Source organism: Salminus brasiliensis, chromosome 4, assembly GCF_030463535.1.
Source record: "Salminus brasiliensis chromosome 4, fSalBra1.hap2, whole genome shotgun sequence".
NCBI lineage: Eukaryota > Metazoa > Chordata > Actinopteri > Characiformes > Bryconidae > Salminus > Salminus brasiliensis.
In genome coordinates, this window is record NC_132881.1 from 30,026,909 (window position 1) to 30,044,517 (window position 17,609).

At 38.7% G+C, this 17,609-nt stretch overlaps 1 protein-coding gene across 5 annotated transcripts in view; it reads left to right on the forward strand.

Moving 5' to 3' along the window:
- Positions 1–17,609, forward strand: part of gbf1 (golgi brefeldin A resistant guanine nucleotide exchange factor 1) — a 61,856-nt gene that overhangs the window by 1,598 nt on the left and 42,649 nt on the right. For all 5 annotated transcript variants that reach the window (XM_072677956.1, XM_072677952.1, XM_072677953.1 and 2 more), the window contains exons 2-3: positions 243–345; positions 1,343–1,409. In XM_072677956.1, coding sequence (XP_072534057.1) covers positions 250–345; positions 1,343–1,409 — 163 coding nt within the window. In that variant the 5' untranslated portion in view covers positions 243–249. The remainder of the gene's footprint in view (positions 1–242; positions 346–1,342; positions 1,410–17,609) is intronic.

Below are 17,609 nucleotides of genomic sequence, written 5' to 3' on the forward strand. Positions count from 1 at the left end.
AAAATGAACCACTGTCTGGCACCAGTCTTTTCATAGAAACTATTAATTAAAACTCGATATCTGTATTTGAGAATCAATATCTATATAATCTCACACCCAGAAATGCAACCATATGCATTGCTAAAAGTTAGACCTTGGCCTAAAATATATTAGCTTGTAAAATGACAAAATAGTAATTCAATAGTTGTGTTATTACAGTCACAAGCACATAGTCTAACCGTGTTCTTCTTTTTTACTTCTAGATTCACTATGGTGGACAAAAATATATACATTGTTCAAGGAGAGATTTCAACTGTAGTTGGTGCTATCAAGAGAAACTCCAGATGGAGCACCCACACTCCACTGGTAAGTTGCCCTCTATTGTGAAGCGTTGAAATAAATCTAATGTGTTTTCAATGAGTTCCTGTAAAAAAAAATCTATCTATAACGTTTTAAGCACTTCTTAGTTGTGCAACATATTCAAAGATAGGTTAAAGGGTACGGCTTAACTGTACACTCACTAAGCACTTAATTAGGTGTAAATGTAATCATTTCTCTCCAAACAGCCTGACCACAGTTTTTACTGATTTTTAGGAGCATTTTTATGCGGCAAATCTCCCATTCTATCACGTCATGAAGGTTTTCTACTTGACTCATATATGGTGATTGGGAATGCCATTAAAAAAAAACAAAAAACACTGGACTCATTATCATATTCATGAAACCAGTTTGAGACATGGTCAGCAACAGTACTCCAATAGGCTGTGGCATTCAAGCGATGATTGATTGGTATTAACAGGCCCAAAGTGTGCCAAGAAAACATTCCCCACACCATCACACCACCTCCGCCAGCCTGGACTGGATATTTTTCTTTATTAGACAGTTTTGACCATACAGTTTTGAGTAAATGCAAACCAGCCTGTCTCTCCCCAACAATCATGCTTGGCTCAAAATCATTGAGATCAATTTTTGTTTCCTGTTGAGCTGGTCAGTGTGAACATACCTGGAGTTGCTGATCCAAATCTGCATTTAATGCACTTCACTGCTGCCATATGATTGGCTGGTTTAGTTAATTGCCTGAATGAATAGGTGTACAGGTCTTCCTAATAAAATGCTTGGTGAGTGTGTTTCGTGAAACTTCTTGATCTGACTATGTTTAATCTAAGTCCTAGGATGTGCTGTGAGTCAAAGATGTACTGTACATCAGCTTAGATAAATAAATAATAGTAAATAGATCGTTTTTGATTGTAAGCTCAGATAAAGGGAGCTCTCTCAGAATTCCTACAGCTTGTGAAGTTTTTGTCAGTTTATTTTAAGATACATATTGCTGCTGTTTTTGCTTATTTGTGTCTTCTTCCAATAGGATGGAGAGCAGGACCCACTCCTCAATAGCTTCAGTCAAGTGAAGGATATCCTCAATAGTATCAAAGGTTAGACTCATGTAAAAATGTTATTGTAAATGTCTTTGTTTTACTCTCTGTCTGTGCCATAACATAAGGAACAAAACAAATTAAAATGAAAATACATAATTTAAACAATCAATCAATCCATCAATCAAGTAAGTACAAAAACAGAGATAATTAAATAACAGTAAGTGTGACATTAATCTCTTGACCCTGCGTCCTCATATGGGGACATAGCATTTCTGCTTCTCTGCACCATGATTCTACTTTTTTAAAACTTTCACCCTTTGGCCTTTTTTGACCATTTTGACCCTTTTTGCAAAAACAACATCCTTTACAAAGACTAAGTTTAGTTTTTATACTTGTTAGGTCTTACCTATCCAAAATGGGAGAAATTAAAAATGCACACCAAGCAAAGGTCTCAGTCTCAAGAAGTTAATCCATAAACATTGAAATGTTTTTTTATGTATTTAGATATAGATTAATGTTTCTAAATTTATTTACTTACAGATTCATTTATTTCTATAATTCATTCAGTATGCTAATTAGGTCCACCTGTTGATTAATCTTAGAAAAAGCCTTGTGTTCGAATTTTGTATCCTGCATCACCTGACCGAAAATGTATAGTAAGCTGATGTGGAAAACCGCTACAGTTGATGTTTTCGGCTTCGTTGCTGTAGCAGTCTGGTTTGGTGATTGTGTAATTATTAGTCCTGATTTGTATATAATGCTTTTCGCAGCTTCTTTGTGCGTCTTGTTTTTTTTAGCTTATTTCTTTTCTCTACCACAATCAGTTAATTTTTTATGCATAAAACATATTTTCTCTCTAAAGATCAAAATGTCAGAAACCACACTCCCTCTTGTATATATGAATGCTCTCCCGTTTTATAGGACCCTTTAAATGTGACCAATATATGTATACTTAATTTCTGAGAAGTTTTAGGACTATTGTGGGCCTATCCTTCCAGACCTTTACTGCAGGTTAGCGGGGTTTGTAATGAAAATATATGAATATGATAATTTATATTTGAACGTAATTCAGTGTAAAATAGTTAGATTTAAATGTTGTTTATGTCAGATGTGGCTATTAACATTGTAGATATTTGTTTTCTCAGTAAACAACGCATATCAAACCATGAGACAATTTCTTCCAATTTTGAAATACATACTGTAATATATTCAGTTAATCATTACATCTGTGACTTATTTAAAATCGATCTAATCTATCTTTCTATCTGGGTCTGTGAAGAGGCCTATATTGATGCCATACTTTAATAGTTAAGCATAGACCTGCCTATTTAGCATTCACGCATGTCCCCTCCTTCCACCCCCTCCCCCCTCCCTCGCGCCACAGTATTAAAAGTGGATTTAATCAGGTGTGCAAAATATCCACTGAGAAAAGGGATGGCATTTTCAAGTTAGTCAATATTATCTTCTCAGAATTTTATTGTTGGACTTTTAACTCCACCTCATTATTGTAGTAGGTCCCATCGAAACTCTATCAGTGTTTGTTCATTTAGTTATCTAAATGCCTCATAATGAGCAGGACTGCCAAAGTAAATGTTATGCAGTCTTGTGCAAGTGTTCATCTATTTAATAAAATGTAAATTCTCTTACTAATAAATTCTTGAAGGGATTTGGCTGAAAGGGTTCTAAAATTATGCTTTTAAAATTTGGCCCTTGACTGATGCATCTGCCTGCATCATCTTCACATTTCATTTTTGTTTCATACAATACTTATCATATTATGATAAAACTGAATTAGTAAAATTACTATGTAAAGAATGTGGCATTTGTTTAAACCAGCAAGTTGGAAATGCAGAGTAATTGGTATGAGGCGGGTCAAAATACACCATGAATCTTATACCTAAACCACAGCAAATGATACAAGTAGTTGTGAAAAAAGCAATGTTTGGAGGATCTTTTATTTTTGTTGGACCTGTAATTTTTGTTTTTATTTTCAGGGTTACTATTTGATAGTTTGCAGACTTTAAAATTTTAAACAATTGATGAATTCTCTTTCGAGTGGTCAAAAGTAGCGTCTCATTTTCTGATAACACTGTCTTCTATTTTCAGACCTGTAGCAACACATTGAACGCAGATGCATAAACTGCTGTGCGAAAACAAGTAAAAGGACAAAACCAGGATTCTAGAAGTAAAGAACTAAATCTAGAAGACCTGTATAGACTATATTTACATTTACATTTACATTTATGGCATTTAGCTGACGCTCTTATCCAGAGCGACTTACACGGTCACACGTATTACAGATGTGGGCCAATGTAGTGTTAGGAGTCTTGCCCAAGGACTCTTATTGGTATAGCGCAGCATAGTCACCCAGACTGGGAATCGAACCCTAGTCTCCCACATGGTGTGGTAGCTCACTGACAGCTAGTGGACAGCTAGAGGTGACTATGCTGTGCTACACCAATAAGAGTCATTGGGCAAGACTCCTAACACTACACTGGCCTCTGTAATATGAGTTACCTTGTAAGTAGCTCTGGATAAGAGCGTCAGCTAAATGCCATAAATGTAAATGTAAATGTGTTATCTGTTGCGCCACACCAACCACTATGTACAGATGCTGTGCTGAGTGTTATCTGAAAAGTCACAATATAATTTAATTTTTTGTGCAGAGTGTTTAAGCGAATGGTTGTTTTTTAAGTTACAAGGCACAGAGATTAATGTGCTACCGATAGATGCAGATCAGAGGTGCTGGATGCCTGGATCACACAGGACAGCAGAGTAATGCTGAAAGAAGGCAGTTTTTCAGTCAAAACCACCTCCAAGCTAGTGAGGGCGAGCCAGGTCTAGCAACTAAATCTAATGCTGCAGACTGGCAGTACAGTGATTTATATTCCACATCTGCTGCTCTTCATCTAATTAAAACAGACGAATTACACTGTTTGTAATAACCTGCAATTGTTCAAACACTAACTTTAAATATTACTTGATATTAAGCACTAACAAAGCATATTGTGCATCACGTTTAAAACATTTATCATGATATGATAAAATATCAGCTCTAATTTCACCTTTTAAACATTTACTGATCAGATTTAAGATGACTTATGGATTTATTAAGAACTTGATAAGAAGGACATGATTAAAGAAACTGTGTTTTACTGGACATTTAGTGACTTCTTATCATAAGGATAATAATGCTTACGATGTAACCACGATCCACATTCAAACCTGAGTTTTCTTCCTGAGAGTTTCTTTCATGTTGGAGGGAAGAACGTTTTGTACAGATTAGTGTAGTGTCACTTCAGTTTGAAGTCTGAGTGGTGCCTTTCTGTGGCGTGGTCCCCCAGTTATTGAGGGTGCAAAAACTGAAGCTAGGGTTAATACAGACATCTGCTCTGTGCATTAGTTTGGAAATGCCCTGTTGATACAGTGTCAGCTATAGTTTCAGATTTAATATGCTGTGTAAAATAAACTTTACTCAGTAACTCGCCATGCATCTGAAGAGTCACGGTCAGTGTGCCCATACTGATCAATCCTGTGGAATTCCTTTTGTGAAGTGTGTGATAGTTGATGGTTGATGTGACATCCTAGCCCATCTAGCTCAGTGGTGAGGCTCTGTCGCCTCATACCTCAGTCCCAAGCAGCAGCTAGACAGAAGTAATGAGAGAGTTAAAGGGGTAGAATAACTCTGAGGGATGTTGAGTGTTCATAGGAAGCTCTCTCTCTTGCTCTCTCTCTCACTCTCTGTCTCTCTCTCTCTCTCTCTCTCTCTCTCTCTCTCTCTCTCTCTCTCTCTCTCTCTCTCTCTCTCTCTCTCGCCCTCGCACGTTCTCTCTCGGGAGCAGTGTTAGATGGACAGGAGCGGCTGTGTCTGGGGCCTGGGAGGAATCCGCCATGCTTTTTCACCATGAATCCCCCCAGCCCCCCTTAGTCAAGTTAATGCTCATACGCAAAGTTACGTTTGCGCTTTTTTATCATTTTTTCCTTTTTATTTATTTATTTTTAATAGTTTCTTTGAGCTGGGTCAGTTATCAGTAATTGTGCCGTTTGTTCCAGGCTGCTTTTATAGATAATTTATTAATCTTAGATTACATTGATGTGCATTGGAATGTTTATGTATAATGTGTAGTCCTACATTATGGATCATGTCGACTGTCAGACGTAGGCTTGTGTATTTAGGATGAGGTGCATTTCCTGGCTGTGAAAACTGCATCTGGAGTTTCTTCCTCATTTAAGAGCAGAATTTGGGAAAAGAACAATATATTGCTAGTCTGGCCTCCAGAGAGCTCCTTTCTATTCTGATTTTTTTTTTTAGCTTTAAAGACTACTGCTGAAACCTGAATGCTCAAGGCTAAGCAGGATATTTTGGGTCTTAAACCAACTCTTTGGTTAGTTACCTGGTCAGGATATAACCTATTTGCATTTGAACCAGTCATTCACAAGGTGGGTAGATTTAGACTTCAGTATTTTGTTTTAAGTCATTTTATTTTCTTGTGTCTCGTGAGTGGTGTCGGGTAAGTCACAGTGGTCCAGCTGTCTTCTGAATGAAAGCCCATTAATTCTATTCACACTGTGGCCATTTTATCTCTTCCAACAACAAAAGCCTCCGCCAAAGGAAACGTGGATTAGTCCCAGTGGTTTCCTGACCACTTTCTCTGCCTCGATAAAGGTTCTGTTCTCCTTCCTCTGTACTAGCCTTATGATTGGCAGGAGCATGTGCCATGCGGCGGCAGCACGCAGCTGTAAGTATATCATCTGCAGCTTTGGTTGGGTAAATATAGCAGAGGGACTTGTCAGGATGGGAGATGGATTGTTCTGGGAAAGGAAGTGTTGTCTCTTCTTCCACTTTTGGAGCAGGAACTTTTTTTTTTTTCCTTCGTATTTCTGAAACAAAGAGTGGCCTATTCTGTCATGGGTCTCGAACATTGCTTGTATGTTTCCAGCTACTTTTTCTTGACCCAGCTTGGTCGTATTAACAGGGAGATGGTGAACACCAGCTCATTTTCCAAACATGTTTATGGTGTTAGAATTGTAGACTTTCCATAGGTTTAGAGCAGAGATGTACACTTGGAAGACTTCTGAGGTACTTATTTAGCTCCCCCCCCATTCCTTTATGCAGGTGACCATTAACCATAACTTTTATGACTTCTGAATGAAATTGAGAAGGGCATGTTTCTTACAAAGTTAGTGTAAAATTATGCATGCAATTCTTTTGGGTGAGTATTTTTGTGGAGGAAGATTTGATCAGATTAGATGATCTGTCTATTAAGTACTCAAGAAGTACTTTTCATCATTGAGATGCTGTAACTCATATTATTTTTCACTGTTGACAGGGGGTGCCCACTCCTACATGCATTTGCTAATCCAGTGCACCTCTGGAAGTACAAACAAGTGTGATAATGTGACTACTGTATGTGAAAAGAAGGGTGTTGTTTTTCAATGAACAGTTTGTACGCTCTGAAAGACCGACCCTGTCCAGGTCATGGTAGGGCTGTTCTCTAGATCCCTTGCATTTACAAGGAAATATTGGATTTGAGATGTCGACAAACAGCAGATTCAGATTCAGTGGCAAGTTGAATAATATCTGTCGTACGCTCGAATAGTGTGCTACTGAAGAGGATTGTGCGGCGCAGAAAACGGTGTATTGATTGACACCAAGATGTCGGCCTGTTCTTGGCTCACATTATTTCTTTCTCCGCTTTTTATGCAGCAGCCAGTCTCAGCCTTAGCCCGTTAAATCTTTAAATCTTTCTGCTTTCTCTTCCTCCCCCTCTGCTACAATGAAGGTCAGATTTTTGACAAGTCTGCAGAGGAAGCTGAAGGGCTAAATCCCCTCATTTTTATTCATACAAATACAGGTTTGAAGACTGCATGAGAGCTGCTTCTGATTGACAGCTTTCTTTTAACCTGTTACCCCACCTTCATTTCCTTACATCTTTTTTTTCCCCCCTTTTCACTAACAAAATTCATGAGCACATCCCTAATTGACTAGAATCACCTGAACCTCATGACTGATGGGATTCTAATTGTGCTATAGAGTGCACATCATGGTGCTACTTTTCATCACTGACCATTTGGCCTTTTTAATAATTATCCTGCTGTCCCTGAACAAAGGACAGAGCAGAGATCACTTGGTCAGGTCTCTTGCTTGATCAAATTAGCTGTCTCTCTCTTTTTTTTTTTTTTCTTTTCTTATTCAGAGCTCTGCATGCGCCCTTGGGCTACCTCAATCAGCTGACTCACAGTAGTCTTACTGTATGTGCAGTACTGCCTCTCTCTTTCATACATCCATAAAGTCCATAAGTTAGGTTCTGGTCGCAGTTCATATTTTTCTTCCAGCCCCATAATCTCCAATATTTCCGGTGCAGTTCTGCATTTAAAAATGTTAAAAAAGGTTTTTGCAATTGTCACTTCTTAATTGTTTATAATTTCATTTATTGTTCATTTCATTTTAGCATTTAGCGTTATGACACTAACATTTTCTCTGCTTCATGGGTATAAAAGAAGATGGGAACGTATGCCTCTGTTCTAGTGTTTCTTTCGCAGGTTGGCACATGCCATGTGGTGTTTGTGATCTGAGGCTGCTCTTGGCAGTCTTGCTCTTTCTCTCTCACACACTCTTTAGTGGAGCTCAAGGTCAAGTGTGAGCTGTCTTAGGTTCACAGCTGTGCCTGAGTGAGGGCTTCACTCAGTATGTGGGTATACCCTGCACTCTGGAGGCCCTTTCTGCACTTTTGCTATTTGATATCTGTACATATATCTTACCCAAATGAATGGCAAGAACGCGCTTTGGCAAACACGGAGTAAGAAGACGACCCCTAACTCAGATCACTCATCCACGTATGCAAATATGTTTACTCATGGTGGCATTTGCTGGGGAGAAATGCCCTTGGGTGAATTCTTTGAAGAGGTCGGTTGAGGAAGCTGTAAAGTGACTATTTAGGATCCATTTTCTTCTTTTGTGTTTTGCATAGCTGTTGGGAAATCATGGCCTACTGAAGTAAGGCCATTTGTTGAAATGCTTGAACGCTTAAACACCTGAATGTTTGGTTGGGTCCGTGGATTTAAGCTATTGCCTCAGCAGAAATTGAGATTAATCAGACCAAGCTATGCCTTTTTCAATCTATGTTTCATTCAGTGTTGGTGCATCTTTAGCTTTCTGTTTGTGGCTGACAGAAGTGGAGCCTAACCTGGTCTTCTGCTATAGCCTGTCTGCCTCAAGGTTTCACAATTTTGCATTTTTAGATGATTTTCTGCTCACTGAATGAATGAGTTACTGTATCCTTTCTGTCAGCTTGAACCAGTCTGGCCATTTGACCTCTCAACTAGGCCTCTCAGTCTGCTGACCTGTCCCTCACTGAATGTTTTTATTTATTTCTTCATTGCACCATTCTGAGGTCAAATCTTAGTGCTGAAAATGTCAGGGGATCAGGAGTACTATAAATACTTAACCCAGCTTGTCTAGCCAAACTCTTTTACACACTTTTACATTTTTCCTCATTCTGTTGGTTTATGCGAGCATTGACTAAACAAAACCCTTCCTTTTATGTTCAGAAAATCATGTTGTTTGTCAGGAGAATAATTAAATATTGTCATATTGCCAGCCTCTACATTACATTGTCTCTCAAAACATCCAAATCAAACCTTTTACCAACATATATTTACCCATAACCAGCATGTCTCTTGTGGCAATTATACTGACATGCATGTAAGACCCTCGGAATTATCATTATCCTCTTTGTTAAGATGAGGGTTTAAGGCAGGGCCCCCCTCTCTCCCCCACTCTTTTAAACTAGCACTGTAAATGCTAGAGAGATGAGACGGAGGCCTTGACCTGTTGAATAGCGAGAGTTTGACCAGAAAGAATTTACAACTGCTGTCCCCTGAGGAGAGAGGCCTCCTTTTCATTGGTCCAAAACTGGAGTCAAGGGTCTCCATTACAGTGTGATTCTCAACTGTTCCATGCCAGCAAGCATGAAAGACACTGAACTCGTTTGATGCCCTTTTATGAAAGTACAGTGAAACTGTAGATGAATTGGTTTGCTCTGTAGTATAAAGCATCCATGCAGGTTATAAATGTAAAATCATGCTATGATTTGCTTCTGATACGGCCAATGCTTATGTACGGTGAGAGCTTTCATGAGAATAATGCTGAAATGAGTGAGTGCTGTTGCTCAAGTAGGCAGGTTGTTCTATAAGCCATTCATGATCTTCTCAGTTAAGCCAGAGGACTATGTTTGACTGCTTGGCCCCTCTTGTAAGTTTATCACCCGTGCAGAGTGTCCTATTGTCACTCTAGAGATGAGCTCACCGTGGTCCCTGTGTTGCGATAGTAAAACGCTCTGTCAGTTGTGATGATGAATGCTTGTCCCCTCTCTGCCAGGCAGCCACCCAGCACTGGTTAGTAGCTGTAAATCTGGCCAGTTAACAGTGCACTAACCGGGGACTGACAGGCGGGGCTTAGGCCTGGTGTGAGGAGGGGATGCAACTGTTGTCCTGTTTCAGAGCCTCTCAACAATGTGCTGAGTGCATGGAGAGGCCCAGCACAACCATTAATCATGGATTGGGTCTGGGAGAAGGCTAGCAGAAGAGAATTGTGGGAGGTCCGGATGTCCTGTTTGGAACGGCGGGCAGGAATGGGGAAGGTAGAGAGATGTATGCCTGCTGCAAGGTTAAAGCTGATGGACGTTCCACTCATAGGGTGCCTAAAAGGTCCAAAAGCAGTCATGTTGCAGATTTCATTGGAGTGGCCCAGCTAAAGGGCTGCTGTTGTGTTTAAGAATATTTTTTCTCTGGAGAGTCTGTGTATGTTGTGCAAATCACGTACAAAATCAAACAAATAAAGGGAAAGAAAAATGCTAGGGTAGTAAAAGAAAATGCAGCGTTTACACTCTGCAAAGAATATTCATGAGCTCTGCTTGCATATACATATTGTAAACTACATGATCACACTAGAAACATCAAGTCATCATTGTCAAGTCAAAATTAGGGATGTCCTGATCAGGTTATTTTGCTGATCCGATCCGAATGTCTTAATGTTTGTAGAAATAATATAGCCACACAGTTTAAATTATAAATACTAGATTATTAATGCTTATTATTAAAGAAGTAGGATCATTTTATGTTAAGTAACATGTTTTATATAGCCCTGGACTGTTTTAATTGGTTTAGTAATTACTTTTTTTTTTGTTATCCCTGTTTTATGGTGTATTTAATATCTTATGATCCAGTCTGACTCCCCATCCTGACCACTCATCTCCCAGTTCCTTTAAAACACTGCAGTCAAATCACTGTGTGTGTGCAGTGGTACACGCTCTGAACTGATTGTTGTTTGTTGACTGATGTAAAATAAGTGTTTTATAGTGAGGTGAGTGTGCTATGATTTGGGTATTAGTGTTCTGAATGAGCATAATCATTATCATACATATGATTATAATCATAGTGAAAATGGAAATGGACAATGAATATGTGTGTTTTTTTTTATTTTTTATTTTATTTTTTTTAACCTAATGAAGACATTTTAGTCAACGTAATGTAAGGAAGAAATATCTGTAGTACATTTAACACTTAGAGATTAAAAGATTTTAACTTTTTCACTGCAAGGTTGATGGTTGATAGAGAACAATAGCGTTTCCACATTAAAAAGGTTCATCAAGGCATTCTTATGAATGATTTCCTCCGTTTCCAACCATGCTAAATGATGTAGCTGTTTGTTGATTGGTTCAATGTTTGATGTGGTGGGTTTATTTATTTATTTATTTTGGTAATTTCATTAAATTTTCTTGCAAGGTCAGCAAACCAGTGAATGCAGTGCAACCCATCGTTCATCCGAATGTCAAACAACTGGTAAATGTTCAACAATGAGGTGCTGGTCTTCACACAGCTAAACTGGATAGTACCATAAATACAAGTTCAGATAAAATTGATCCAAAGCTTAGGTTAGTTGAGTGACCTGTGATGAAGGTGCACAAGACTGAAATGACACCAACCTTTTGGTTTTGGGTTCATAGCCTGCTGGCTCATGTCAGCTTAGCTAGCCAGCTACAAGTCCAGTCAGAGCTGTGCACCACTGCAGAAGTTTGATTCTAACTGGCTTCTGCACGACAGACACAACTCCAGACTATAAAACTTGTGTGGTACAATATATGGAATATTGATAAGCTCTTGGTGCTGTGGTCTGTTGGTTTATTAGTGTTTTGGTACTCCATAGTAGATGAACACAATACCACTATGGAGGAAAAACTGATTTGTACCTCTTGGCTTAACATGCTCTCGAAATAGTTGAGCTCCTTATGTAGAGAGCAGCTAAGATATGCAAATTTCTTCAAGTTACACTCAGCTTTTGTTGAGGTCTGTTCTAATCCCTCATCAACACAGCAAATGATTTTAAGCAAACAGAACTGCTTAATTACTTTCTGCTGTCTGAATTAATATTGCCCTCGTGTAAATAAGAATCCTCCTGTCCTCTCTTGGAGTTCAATAAAATGTGCAGCAGTGAATAAAGCACCACAGTATCTTTTCCACATTGCTGTCTGATCCATAGCAAGCCTACCTGTCTAATGAGAGGTCCCCTATAAAACTGCTGGAGAATTTGGTGGTTTGGGTTTTTGGAGGTCATATTTTAATGTTCTGTTGAGCTAAATCTTAAGAGGTGGTAATTGGAATACTACAGGCTGACTTGTGAAAGTTGTCTTCACAAGGAGAAGAGGCCATTGCTTCTAAAGCCACACTGAGAGCTGAGGACATTCATAAAGCGAGGGTATTATGGCTGGTTTTTAGTAATTTCAACACCTCTGTCTTCTCCCATCTGTTTGTCTGGGTGTCCACTCTAAAAACAGCTCCAAACCTCGCTTGGTGACACTTAGACGGGACAGCTAGCATTTCCGAGATTTCGCAAGATTTTCAGGATGATCAAGTCAAAGTCATTTTTGGATGTGCCAGATGTGGGCTTTTAAATGTGTAGAATAGACTGCTATGTTTAACCAGCACAGAAATGTGGAGAAGGGGTTTGGAGGCTGCTAATCTTTATATAGTGAGGTACGTTTGTGCACCTTGGCCCAGGTGATTTATATTTTTAATGAATCACTGTGATGAAGTTTGCTACAGAATGATAATCCCAGCACATCAGTCAGGTGCCAGGTTAAAGTTAGTTAGGTGGTTAGCTGGTCTCCTTTCTCTCCAGCTTCAGCATCTTTTTCAGCATATATATATATATATATATATATATATATATATATATATATATATATATATATATATATATATATATATATAAATTAAACACTACTTAATCTACTTACTATGGGTTAATTAAGTTAAGTAAAAGTAATTAATGGGTGATTCTTCAGTGCAGTGCATATTATGTATTTTATAATTTTTTTTATTTTAGACATTTGACATTTTTAAACATTTCTATCTCATGTAATAAGTTTCGCCATTATGTCAGGAGCAGTATCTTTCTCCTGTTTGTGTACTTGCATGTGAATGCTACATATGCTATGTTGTCATTAACTATTCCCAAAATTATTACCCGATTTTCTTCCTCAATTATGCAATTCACTTGTTAGTACTTTCTTACTATTACATATAATTCTCTCGACACATGCCTCCTTCAACACATGCACCATCTGCTGCTGATGCAACGTCACCAGGCAACTGACCCGCATCAAGAAGAGCGCTGGGTACCCAGCATGCATCTCAAGCAGACACTTTTGTTTATATATATATATATATACACAGTCAAAATAGTAACTACTTGTCATTGTGCTAGCCTTAAGCTAATGTGCTAACCCGGATACACTTCTGGTAGAGAGGAAGCGATTTTTTCAGAGAAGGGATGCTCTGCCTCATCTTCAAGTTGATATTAAATTTAGAGGCTCACGGTGAACAACGCAGTACAACGTGAGGCTTAACCAAGAAACGTGTGTCGATAATTCTGTTATTCTATGAACAAATTCTTGATTTAACGTTACATCAGAGATTCCATGCATTTCTACGGACAGTAAGGAGCTCTACAGTGCACAAAGGTTGTGTTGAGAATTGAGAGACCAATCGTAGGCTAAGCCTGGACAGATGGGGAATGGAGAGGAGTTGGGGGTTTGCAGAAATAAGGGCTAATATTAGTATTGCAGAGGCAGTGCCTTGCTTGTGTGGCGTTCAGTTCTTAAGCCTAGGGCGTCCTAGTGTGAATCCCAGACTGCCTTTATGGACAGGGCTAATAAACCTCTCTCTACACACACGCGCACACCCTGCACACAGCTGCTTGTTATTTCATGCCCCATAAGGGCCCTGTGACCACGAACATTCTAATACACATATCCAATTAGATAGGCATTGCTGTGTGCATTCAAGTCCAACTGTTAGTCTTGGTTCACCACTCTCACACTCTCTTGTGTACACACATACACAGACTGGCAGTCATTTTGGCACATAAAATTCAAACAATGCAGTTGTCATTTCAAAACTCGAGAAAGTAGCGCTCTTCTTTAGTCTCTTTTCTGTGGCATGTTCTTATGATCCAGTCTCATAGGGTCTGTTTACATCGATGTTGATCTGCGCCATATGCTAGACTAGACCAGGTACTTCACCAGGCTTCTGTGACATGATTTTGGCTTCCTTTTAAAATGCAGCATTTTCCCCTGCAATTTATAAATTTTTTATATATATATTTTTTTATACTAATGACAGCCCTTTAGGGTTGTTTTTCTCAAAATTAGCGTTTCTCTACATTTAAAACCACAATTCTTGGATTCTAGAATACCTCCTTTTATTGATGTTTGCATGTTGATTCTGCACAATAACCTTATGGATTTTGCACATAAGGTTTTTAAGTGGATACAGATTTGTAAGACCAATATTGTATTTTCAGACCAAATCAAATCAGATGTAAAGGTGTAGAGGTGGTAAAATAAAACTTTGCATAAAGCATTGTCTCTTGTAGTAGTAAATGCACAGTACAATATCACAGATATTTTGTGATTATTAGGGCCACATACTGTAAGAGCAAATAAATATTTGAATGAAATGCATGTGGGTGTGACTGTTGTAGTCGCCCCGAACTGTCACCGGTAAATGTTGTGTGATCGGCACAGTCCCACTGGGGAAAACGTGGTACACTGTAGCTTATAGGTATATGCGAAAATTAAAGAATGTAATGCGGAACCAATTTTCACAACCATGAATTCTACCCGGAAACCAGTTCACCACGCTTACAATGCATTCCTGTTAGCAATGACATGCAGGGCAAGCATGGTCACACATGTGAAGAGCGCTGAGCAAAGGGATGCTCATGAGAATTGCCTTAACGCTGTCTAACCTGAGTCATGTTTGTGTGGATATTATTGTTGCATGTTAGTCCACATGCTTCTTTCACTGACAGTTGTGTATCTCTCAGCACAGCCAGAAAAACCTACCCTTTAGTGGTGGCTGTAGTAGTGTTGCTTTAAGCTGTAAAATGATCTAAATTACACATTTTAAAAGAAAAAAGTTACTCTTTATCCCCTCTATGTCATGAGGGGTGTAAAAGTGGTGTGTACCAAACCGTTACACCCATTGTAGGTACTGGTATAAACATTCATCTTAAAGTTCATTGGGTTTGGAGAAAATGGAGCGATTTGTTGATTTTGCTCTTCATTTTGTTGGTTGTCCTAATATTCATTTTGAATTGATGGCATCACCCAACCCTATGCCAGACGTATTTGGTGACGACAAACAAACATTGGCATTTCACAGTCCAAGAACTGACCGTTGGCCAGCTATATGTTGTTAGGCAATATATTCTTTTAGCACCAGTGTTTCAAGAGCTTGAGTGTCATTGGCTCTGCGCTCATCACCTCATTCACTGAACATGATCAGTTCATTCCCAATTACACTTCAGTGAAATCCTGTGACAAAATTGGCCTGTATGACCAAAAGCCTTTGAACCCCCGCCTCCCCACAGACCCTGACAGTCGGCATAGAACAGAACTCTGGCAAGGGCAATAACATTCAAGTGGTGGCCTGGCATTAAAAAGCAGCTCCTATTTTTGGGCAACAGCTGGGTTTGAAGCAGAGCGCCATTGTAAAGGTGACATGGGTCAGAACTTTCTTGTTGGCGTCAGGGGTATGGAGGAGGAACAGGCGCTCTCGGATGATTAAACAACTGCCAGCCATTCAGGGAGCGCATAAATATTCAATCGAGAGAGGTGACGTGAGGCCAGTCCTTTAAACCTGTTGACGAGCCTTTCTTAAATAGAATGGGATCAGCGCTGCCGATTACAAATTTTGACAAAAGCCGGTATGCTGACAGGGGAGGGAGACTGGCTGGGAGGTGGCCCCCGCAGCTGACGAGGGGACATGCTAACAACCCAGGACAACAAGGAGGCGATGACTGCTCTGAAAGCAAAATAGACCTGCCGATATAGTGCCGCGCCAACCCCCTCCCTCAACTGCTGCTCACACTTTTTTTATTGCCTCTTGTGGTTCAATGCCAGCCTACACAAATGGGGGTTTGATTCTTTCCTGTTTGTTTAAAGATGTTGGCTGTGTTTTAACGTTGCTTTTTATATTATTTTTTTGACAAACCTCTTAAAAGGTACCACTTGATGTGGTACCTTTTAATATGATTTTGTTTGCAGGTATTGCATTACTTTAGTTAAGTTTTGATCTTGTGATCTCAAATGCAAACTCCTCTTTTAAATAGGATATTGTAATAAGCATTAATTGAAAAATGCCACCCTCCTCTGCAACATTAAAATGTGTGTGTGTGTGTGTGTGTGTGTGTGTGTGTGTGTGTGTGTGTGTGTTCTAGTGGTGTCTTTTGTTATGACTGGTTGTATACTGGCATGCTTCACCTTCCTTACTGAGCAACACCAGTATGTACAGGACAAACTCTAGCCATTTCAGTTATGCATATAAGCCTGTGTTGGGTTTAAACTGTAAAAATTCCTGTTACACTGGCTGTGGTGGCAGTCGCTATGAGTGATGAAATCCTGACCCTCAATTTATGACCTGGGAACACTTGCTGCGTGGCAGCATGTCTTGCTCTTTAAGAGATTGGGGTGAGGTCACAGCAAGCTAACTCTGTGCTCCAATAGGCGACATCAGTGCTGTTTAGTCCAGTATAGAGCAAGACTAATCCAGAGCTCAAAGCACAGATTCATCTTTACTCAACAGCAGTGATGTATATGTCTGCTCTTAAAACGGCAATACAACACACCACTGTAGCCTTCAGGGAAAAATTAATGGTTAAAGAGCAACCAAACAAACCACCCGGTCATTAGTCACAATGAGCTTTATTATGAGAATACAATTGGATATTGTATGGCATTTATTTATTTGTTTGTTTATTTATTGGGAATTTAAGTCATGCATTTCATTCATTTGTTGAATAAGTAATTATTTTTATTACCTTTTAAATGAACCAGGAAAGTCTTGCTGAAATTAAATGTACTAAATCTTTTTTTTGTAGTTTCCTGGCCAACAAGGGCACCAATACATAAAACAAGTTGTTTCCAAATAGACAGAATACTTGCCTTGCCTAGGAAACCCTCACTTAAAATGGTTTCTTTTTCATTTAATCTTGGTCTGTCTAATTTTATTCACTTAATTATTTTGATTGGTTTTGATTGATTTCTTTCTGTAGAACATTCCTGTCATAAGGGGCTTGTTTTCATAAAGAAATTGTTTTCAAAGATTGGCACATTCAAAAGGGACTAATAATAAAGAATTATTCTTTTGAGACTCAACTATATAATTGCTGAGTTCTTTGACCGAATAAAAATATAAATATAACATATACCAGATTTTATAGAGTCTAAGCAGTAAGTAAGCTGCTCTTTCATAAAGAACACTGTGTAATGGTGGTTTCTGCATAATAATTGAAAAATCACATTTGGTACATCCTGACAAAGATGAAAAATAAAAGAAATAAATAAGTAGTATTCAGCCATCACACAACATGCAGAAACTGTATATGTAGCTTCCTTTTTCATTAAATTTCCTATAAATAAAAAAAGAAAAGGATTAAAATAGCCGGAGTTTGATTTAAAACAAATGCACATCTCAAACGAATGGAAATTTGGTGCCAGATTTCTTCTGGATGCCCCATTTAACATCAGTAAGAACTGATTTGCCAAACCAGGTATGGATTATAATGATGAATAACCCTAGACATCCCTGAGGATGGCTTTGGAAATGTTTTAATGGACATGGTGACAAATGTAAAAACACTGCTTTTGTGTTATAATGTTGTTTTTATTGTAATATTAGTCTTGACACTGA